General features: G+C 41.7%; 1 protein-coding gene across 1 annotated transcript in view; it reads left to right on the top strand.

Moving 5' to 3' along the window:
• The window catches only part of LOC105359029 (homeobox protein onecut), a 53348-nt gene that overhangs the window by 42965 nt on the left and 575 nt on the right, over nt 1-9808 (top strand). Inside the window, exons 3-4 of the mRNA XM_011495507.1 lie at nt 5301-5324; nt 5745-5860. Coding sequence (XP_011493809.1) covers nt 5301-5324; nt 5745-5860 — 140 coding nt within the window. The remainder of the gene's footprint in view (nt 1-5300; nt 5325-5744; nt 5861-9808) is intronic.

Genomic DNA, 9808 nt, shown 5'->3' with positions numbered 1-9808 from the left:
TCTCTCCCTCTCCCCCCCCCTCCCGCGCGCTTCCTCCTTCCCCTCCATAATCCCTTTTAATCTCTCTCACTCTCTCACCCTCTGCCCTCTGCCCTCTCACTCTTTACCTATCTTTCGCTCCTCTAGTCTCAATGCCGCGGTAATTTTCTTCCTTTCTTTTCGCTTTTCTTTTACTCGAAAGAGAAGGGGCAATGCGTTGCCGACTGTTGGCCGATAGGCAATAAAGGGAAATTGCTGGCCGTAAATCACGAGAGCACGCGAAAAAAATTAGGAAATGGCCCTCGCGAACCCTTACGCGCGTAAGTGACTTTTCCGAGCGATGGATGGAGAACTCCTCGCATAACATTGGCGTATCGTGTTTCGATTACGGGGCGTCTTTGGGACAGTTAGAGCCGCATCAACGTGTCGCCTCCATCCCCCTCCCCTCCCCTCCCCTCCCCCTCTCACTCTATCTCTAACTCTCTATCTATCTATCTATCTATCTATCTATCTATCTATCTATCTATCTATCTATCTATCTATCTATCTATCTATCTATCTATCTATCTATCTATCTATCTATCTATCTATCTATCTATCTATCTATCTATCTATCTATCTATCTATCTATCTATCTATCTATCTATCTATCTATCTATCTATCTATCTATCTATCTATCTATCTATCTATCTATCTATCTATCTATCTATCTATCTATCTATCTATCTATCTATCTATCTATCTATCTATCTATCTATCTATCTATCTATCTATCTATCTATCTATCTATCTATCTATCTATCTATCTATCTATCTATCTATCTATCTATCTATCTATCTATCTATCTATCTATCTATCTATCTATCTATCTATCTATCTATCTATCTATCTATCTATCTATCTATCTATCTATCTATCTATCTATCTATCTATCTATCTATCTATCTATCTATCTATCTATCTATCTATCTATCTATCTATCTATCTATCTATCTATCTATCTATCTATCTATCTCTCTCTATCTCTCTCTCTCTATCTCTCTCTCTATCTCTATCTCTATCTCTATCTCTCTCTCTCTCTCTCTCTCTCTCTCTCTCTCTCTCTCTCTCTCTCTCTCTATGCCGATGTCTACTTTAGAGGTCATTCGGGGCACGTGACGACCTCGGCAGCATACCATGTAATCATTCTTGGGTTATTCTAAACAGAAGCAAACGAGACGTCGACATATCCTCCCTCGGTGGACGCTTCGTTACTCGGCACTGACCTCCTGATAAACGCGTATTTCATATCCCCGGACCTTCTCTTATTTTCTTATCTATTCTATTTTTCTCAACGTAAAAATATGTTATCATTTCAAATTTACGTCTGACTGTACTGCAATGTAAATGTATTAATATATATTCAGTATTAATGGGATACGCACGTTTTCTTGCATACAATTTCTTTATCGAAATAATTGCTAAATGTATTAATAATTAATAACATATAATAAATACGCATATAGTGATATTTCGTGGATTATACAATTGCGTTTTTTCCAAATTATTCTGTTATTAAAAATAGATACGCTAGGGTGAAATTTTTCTTGCCTACGAAATTGCACGGTGAGTCATTAACGTCATTGCTATCGTCATATAATTTTATTGCCTTGAAAATAATAAAGTTAATCGTAAAGTAAAAAAAAAAAAAAAAAAAAAAAAAAGTACAAAAACTAAACAATGATTTCCATTCGAGATTAGACGTATGTTTTTAATGTAACACGCGATTGTGTATAATCACACAGAAAAACTATTTCGCATCTTTCACTTTCCATCTATAACCTTTTCATGTCAATTTTACATCTTTAATGGTTTTCATGATTTATTTTTTTATTTAAATCGGTCCTAAGAGTTTATAAGGCCTTAAGGCTTTAAGCCTCGCTTTGTTTAAAAGATTTTCTTCGTACAAGCATTCAATTGAAATGTCCATTATCTTTGTTTTTCAAGATCATTAAGAAATTGTTTACAAAAAATTCGTTTTCCTATTCAATGCCACGCCGATTAAGACTTAAGTCTTAAGTAATATTATTGATCGAGTTATAAGAAAAATTGCAGAGTTAATGATTTGTAATATGCATGGCATGTTGTAAGCGTTAAATGTCTCTTGAAAGCGTTAAAGTGAATAATGAAAAATTTACAACGGAAATAAAGAATTCCCAATGTAATCGTTAAAGAACACATTCGTTAAAAATTGTAAAATTCAATTATAATTAGAATGCCAATTTTTAACAAAGTAGCTAACACTGTAAGACAAAATATTGAACGCGTTAACCGTTTGTTAAATTACAGACCCGAGTTTTATAACGTATGGCGTTTGTATGGATAGGGAAGATGAATAATTCAGTACTCAATCCTCGGTCCAGCATAGACGAGTAAGACAATCAGCTTTTGTACTCGCGAATACAATTGGCTAAGCGATTCGGTGACATATTGACACTTAACACGGTCGCTTCTCGTGCGTTTTTTTTTTTTTTCTTTAAAATCACTGCGTTGAAGGAAGAAGAATGGTAGGGCATGGGAGGGAGGGGAGCCGAGTCCTGATCAACCAAGACAGAATCGCGAGTGTTGTGTAATTTGTTATAGAACTGTGCGCGCGTGTGTGTGCCGAGTGGTGGCTAACGAGCAGCGGCAGTCATGCGTCACTTAAGCGCGACTTGTTATGTTGAAAAACTGTCAACCGGGATGGCAGGTGTCCTGTTGTTTTAGCGGACAGAGGACCCGGATTTCGATATGTCCAGCGGTCTCGTCGTTTTATTGAAATCGAAGAGGGCGAGGGGTCGACGAACCCAAACCCGCACCCGCATTACATGCCTCGCGATCGACCATCGGCTGTCGCTTTCCACCGCGTGCATTAATTGGCCAGTCTGAATATCGAAGGACTCGTCGTCGCGCTATTCCTTATCGATAGTCCCAAGTACTTCCTTTGCCCACCCTCCTGCCTCGTGCCACAGCCACCATCGCTTATCGCTCGGCCCTTCCTTCCTCACGTTTTTGCTCGATTGGCATAAGATACGTATCCGCGGCTATCCGAGGTAGCCGATAATTCCATTTCCTGGCTTTTTGATATTTCGTGAAAGGCGAGAAAAGAATCGCCAAGGGATGATTATTACACGCTCACCAATTGTCGATTGATGGCTAATTGGAAGGTAATAAAACGCGATTAATGAGGAAGTGGCGGTGCATCGGGAGTTCGACGGCTGCTTTAAATGAAGAATCTGGTGCATATTTAACTTGGCGAAATGTCGGTCGGCCTATCGGATTCCGATGTATCAAATTTATATCGGAAGAAAAAAGTTGATATACTTGGTTATTAATGGTCGATTTGTTGGTTTTGGGGGGAGGGGGGGGGGGTATAGGACGTTCTCGTGCTACGGTACTCCCATATATCCGGAATTTTTCTTTAGCCGAGGCGCGGACCGCTTATTGTCGATGAGGAAAAATATTAACGTGGCCCGGGATACAAAATTATTTCTTCGAATGTTCCTACATTTCCTGTATATCTTTATAGCTGTAAAGGCAATGAATTCCAGTATAGACGTGGCTGGGACTACGTGAATTCGTCGGGAAATTGAATTTTTTTGTAAATTCCTCGAATATTTCATTACATTACATCTCCACTGCTTTGTGTTTACACCTCCGCTCTTTGGCCCTCCCTCCCTCCTCTCACTCTCACTCTCTCTCTTTCGCTCTCCCTCTCACTCATTCGCTCATTCACTCTCTCTCTCTCTCTCTCTCTCACACACACACACACACACACACACAAACACAAACACAAACACACACTATCCCCCTCTATCTCTATCTCTCTCTCTCTCACACACACACACACAAACACACACTATTCTCTCTCTCTCTCACATCTATCTCTCTCTCTCTCTCTCTCTCTCTCTCTCTCACCATCTCCCTCTCCCCCCTCTCTTTGTCGAATCAGTATGTAAAAAATGCTTTGGTTATTAATTAAAAAAGCGTCCGTTTACAATGGGCACAACTTCTGAGCGGCGGTCGGCGAATCACAGGACAAACAATGAACGCGCTTACCGAAAAGAGATAGAGCGACGAGGAACGGGGTGATTGGTAGATGGCGGAGGGGTTGGAGGGAGAAGAGAGATGGACAACCTATGCGCTGTGCAGCTACGGAGAATAGAGAAGCAAATGTTGAAAGAGCGCACACCGTCACCTCGAGCGTCACCTTCATCCTCGCTGTTCCTCTCCTCGAGTAAACGGTCGACCATAATCGGTAAGCCCGTGGTAAATCGAGCTCACTGTTAACGACTGACAACCCCGTGGTGATGGCCGTCGACGAGCGACCGGCCCACCAGCAAGTGGGGCGCATTAACATCGAGCCTCACGCGATTTGGATTCTCTCCTAACTCGGCGGATCCCTTTTGCTCGGGATGCTTACCGCCAGCCTCGCGCTACTCCAGGGGGCCCAATCTTTGTTAAGTGGGGCACGATGCCCCAACGGGGCCCGGAAGCAACTAGCGTTTTTTACGACTACCGAACAAAGTCAGCCACCGGGGCACTTTTAACGAGCACGCCTGGCTTTATTCATGCAATGCGAGCTAACATTGACGGAAGCGATGTATTATTATTATCCTTTTGTCCGAAAGTCACTACTACGTCAAACAATCAGCAGCGCAGATTTAGAAGAAAGTCGACCAATTCTTCCGGTTACTCGTCCTTCGAGCATTACTATTACTTCACCAACTCACCCTCGAATTTACGGTTTAAATACGCAATTTTAACATATATCGGTCATGTTTAACATTATTATCATTCTTTTTGTTAATGCTCTTATTATTATTATTATTATTATTATTATTATTATGAAGATTATGATTATTGTGATTATTTTAACTCGCTTTGGTGCGAATTTAACTTTGTGACGCAGTTTCCAAGGATTAGCCCCACCATGGAACTTGTAGGAATTATTTGAGTTTTCTTTATTTTGAAAAACCATTTTGTAACACTATTATATACTACAGTATGACATAACAATTAACCAACATTTATACGTTGAATATGGATACATGGAAACAAAAACGACACATTCCTGTATAGACCCTACTAGTGAAATGTTACTGGCGTAGTTTTGAGTCGAGATTTCGTGTATGTAACTCGACTCTTATCCATGACTGTACATGTTATGCTCTGAATGTGTATTTGTATTTCAATCTCGATTGTACACAATCGATGATCGGCGATCGGACGACGACTCGCCTTGACTTATATATCATTTCCCTTCTCCTACTAATTTATATTTTTCTTTTCTGCTTTCAGCTGCACAGATTCCACAACGCGGAAGTAAGTACTACCTTGGCTTTTATCGCTCTCCTTATACTTTCTTTCTGACGCGCGACGTTTCGCTTGGCCAGGCTGATTCTATTACCTTCTCTTTTATCTTTTAACTTTTTTTGCTCTACTTTCGTTTGTTTTCTCTATTTTCCCGGGAGAAAATTCATTATAAATCCATTGCAGCTCTATCGCTCGACTAAGCTCGGCTTTTCGCGAAGCCACTGCTCTTATTACGATTACAAGAACATCATCGTCTAGCAGGGCATGCAATTCGGAGCGGAGCGAGTGACATAGGACCGACGATCAAAAGTCGACGATAAAATCATGCGTTCCCAGCGACAGATGGTCGGCCAAGCTTCGCGTTTATAAAACCTCTTTATCGACATTAAGATACGACGCATAAGTACATATTAGTTTCATCAATTTCAGCTTGCAAGAGGAAAGACGAGATGTCGAGTCAGGCAGAACACCAGCAGCCCGCCCCCAAGAAGCCCCGACTGGTTTTCACAGACCTTCAGCGTCGTACTCTACAGGCTATTTTTAAGGTGAGCCCAATCGCAACGACGATCCTATGCCCTTCGTGTCCCCCTAATCTTCCTATCTACCGTTATTCGCGAATTTTATAGCGCAGCCGGTGTTAACGGAACGTCCATTTTTCACGATTCAGCCAAATAAATTATCGACGCCGGTGATGATGATGGCAATGATGGCGATGGCGGCGATAGTGGCGATGGTGACGACGGTCGCGCCAGCGTCCACGGCGCGCAATTTTGATTTGATAACTCGATGTACCTGCGCGAATCCGGTTCACTTGTTGCTCCCGCTTTGCGTAAATATCCTTTTATTAATCACGGGGAATTTGCGTGCCTCTCCGAATAGCGGCGCGCGCAATAGTCGGCGAGATTCATCAACGCGCTTCGGTCAGCCGAGCTTCCGATAAGGTATTCCTCGGTTATGCCAACCAAGCGATGTATTTACCTTTCATCGAGGGCCGGCACGTGCTGATAAATAAATGCGCTCTCCCCGCCTCACACCATAAGCCTTTTAATTTTGAAAAGAATTGACGATGAGGGGAGCGCAAACGAGCTCCGGCGCCCCTCGCTTTCCCCTCCCAATGCAACTCTATCTTAATCGACAATTAGGACAGTAGTCGGAGAAAGAGAAGGCATGCCGAACTCGCGGAGAGCGATTGAAAGCTAAAGTAATGGCCGGTTTACAAGCAGTCGAGGTCCGTGTAACGTGACGGCAGCAGCTGTCGAGGGTTGCGTCCGACTAGACGCTCGTGAAAATGATACCTGTCGCGTTCTTAGAGCTTTCCCTCGAACTATCGATCGCAAAGGATAGACGCAAAAGAGTCGTTCAGCCTAGCGCTTTGTCCCCCTCCCCCTCCCCCACAAAAAAAAAAGTCACTTGCTCTTCGTCGAGTGGCTGGCCAATCGAGTTCTATATTCCCATTTACGTGTGGATGCACTTTCTTGCGCCTCGGCCTCGGCCATTCCATGCGATTCCTCTCCTCACTCCCTGAATAAATAATTTATATATATATATATATATATATAACAATGAGATAAGATAAGGCAGTTCTTTAATAAACGATAAATCCACCTCCATCCTCTCCATTTCTTCTTCAATACGTTTCACCGCGAAAAACTGGACATTTGTTTAATCGATTATTTTCAACGATTATATTTGCACGCATGTATGATTGTACGGGCGCGCGACTGTTTGTTGGTGTGTATGGAAATTTACGAGAATATCGAAAGTCAAGTTAATTGTTGATGTAACTTCGTAATGTTAATTATGAATATTTTATGCTATATTGAAATACTGGATGGCCGACTAGCCACGATCAAGACGCGCGCGTGGGTTTGGAAAAAAAAGCACAATCATTGCGCGGGAAAAATGGAGACTTTTTGAACGCGGAGGGAATAGACGAGGAAATATAGAAAAGCCTGTGGTGAAAATATTCATTTGATATTAATATGGAATGTATCGTCAGGCGATAAAAAAGTGTCCTTGATCCAGCCACATGCATCATCGACAAGAGCTTTAACAATTTTTTTTTTTATTATTATCGTATGAATAGCTCAAAGGAGCGTTATAAAATCGGTTATGAAAAACTCTTCCAAATTTAAATTACAGATAATTATACGCTTGAGCTAATTTATTAAACAGCGATGACAAACGTTGAATATACCCGCTTTATTCTCCAAGTCCCTGCGCCATTGGTTTTACCGCAATGTTTTTGCTCACTGCACACAAACATATGTTGCTTCAATGGAGTTTTGTCAGTTAACTTTTGGATTCGATATTTTCGTATTTAACGAGCATATATAGCCCCAATAAACTATATTTTTAAAAAGAACCTATCAGCTATTTTTATACCATATTGAATATTTTAATCTATCCTCTTTTTACGAATGTATTAAAAAACAATTTTATCAGCTTATTACGTTTTATTTGGGATCGCTTTGATAACGGACTCATCAAAGAAAATTCGGTATTTTTTAAACAAATGTGCTCGATAGTGATAAATGAAATGAAGGGGTGAACTTTTTTTGATATTATTATTACCGTTATTATTGTTATTGATATTTTATTGATATTTTCGTTGGCCACGATTTTCTATAAAATAATGATCCTCAGCAATTGACAAATTTATTCATTTTCAATAGTAATTAAAGGTGCAGCGTACAGTGTAAATATTGTTTTGGAAAGATAAGAAATTTAAATTGTCTTAAAGCATTTAGATTCATTCGCCATATATATTGCACAGGAATTTATAAATAAAATTCCAAAAATTCCCGAATACCATAGGCTATTACGTAAAAAACAAATTTCTCAAACCACAATTCCGATTTAATAGAAATAATTTAAAGCTTTTATAACCTACAAGGCTGAACTTTTTTCTTTTTTTTTTTAAACAAATATATTAATTCATTCGATTAATTGTCGTTATATTTACATTCACCAAGCTATACTTTATTTCAAAATATTTAAAAATTACTGATTTAATCGATCGCTTAAAAAATTATTAATTGATGAATGTCGGAACGCGTTTGGGAATTGGAATCTATTTTAGTTACGCTTTAACGAAAAATTAACGTATAAAATTGTTGGAGAAACCCGAGCTATTCGAAATCATTTTATTACATCAATGCAAATTTTATTATCGTATTTATTAGCCAAGATAACCGAAGATGTTGGCAGATATTTTTAATACCATTAATATGTACGCGTCGATCGCCTTCGATAAGATGATTCAATTTTGGGTTTTTTTTTTCTTTTTGTTTCAATGGCCACACAATTTTAGACACTGTCACGCGCGATGTAAAAAACGCGCGAGTTTATTTAAAACGAGTCGATGAACTTTACTTCATCGGTCACGAAAAACAGGGAAACAAAAAGGCGCCAGTATTTATCGATTGGCTAGCGGGAGATGAGAACCATTGTAAGAGCAAAATTATCTCCCCGAATTGGAAATTGAGCGTCGAACGAAGTAATACCGCGCGCGATCGCGTCGAGTTGGCCTTTACATCGAGCGTAAAAGAGCCGACGACCGAGGGGACAAAAAAAAAAAGAAAAAAAAAAGAACCAAAACAACGGGGCGAAGACGTAACAGTTACCGAGGCATTAAAAGGAAATATCGCGTCCGCTGCGCCATCGCGAGTCGCGTCCGCCAGCGAACAAAACCTTCTACTACTGGCTTGTCCTACTTTCCGCTGGACAGTAGTATATCGTGCCTCAAGTCAGCCATCGAAGTTCGCCCTGAGCATGGGAGCATCGCCATCGCGGCATCGAAATGCGCATTGTCGCGCGACAATGAAGCCTCCGTTTAGGTTTATCGGCTTTGCTTGTATTTTCAAAATTCGCTCGCTCGCTCATTCGCCATCGCGGCTCCTATCTGTCTCATTTATTTGCCTTAGCTTCGAAATCCGAGTCGAGTCCCAACGCTTCTTTCCCTGCCTCGTCCCGCCCCCACCCCACCTCACCGCGCTCCTTACCTCGTCGCCCGTCGCCCGTCACCCGTTACCCGTTACCCGTTACCCGTTACCCGTTACCCGTTACCCGTCACCCGTCACCCGTCGCCCATCGGCCATTGCCCATCGCCCATCGGCCATCGGCCATCGCCCATAGCCCGTACCGCTGGCCCCCGTCGCTTTCCTTTTACCCTTCGCTTTTCTTATCTCGGGCTTACCGGACAGAAATCTCTTTTCCTAACAGTTGAGAATCGATGTCGATGGCACCGTGGCAACCAGCTTCCCTCGATCTTGTGAATCTCGGTTAGGAGCGAGGGTCCGTTGGACCCGGATCGGAAAAAATTCGGCAGCCAGTAGCAGATGGGTGTTAGAGGTCGCGCTGGATAGTCGCGCAACAGCCGCCACCGTCGCCGCGTATCGATCGGCTCGTGAATAATTTCTCAGGCGCACCCCCGCTGCCTCCTTCGCCGACCAACCCTCACCCGACCCCCCTCCCCTCCCGTCCCCTCCCCT

Source organism: Ceratosolen solmsi, unplaced genomic scaffold, assembly GCF_000503995.2.
Source record: "Ceratosolen solmsi marchali unplaced genomic scaffold, CerSol_1.0 scaffold10, whole genome shotgun sequence".
NCBI lineage: Eukaryota > Metazoa > Arthropoda > Insecta > Hymenoptera > Agaonidae > Ceratosolen > Ceratosolen solmsi.
The sequence above is the reverse complement of the archived record's forward strand: the minus strand, read 5'-3'. Positions and strand labels throughout refer to the sequence as shown.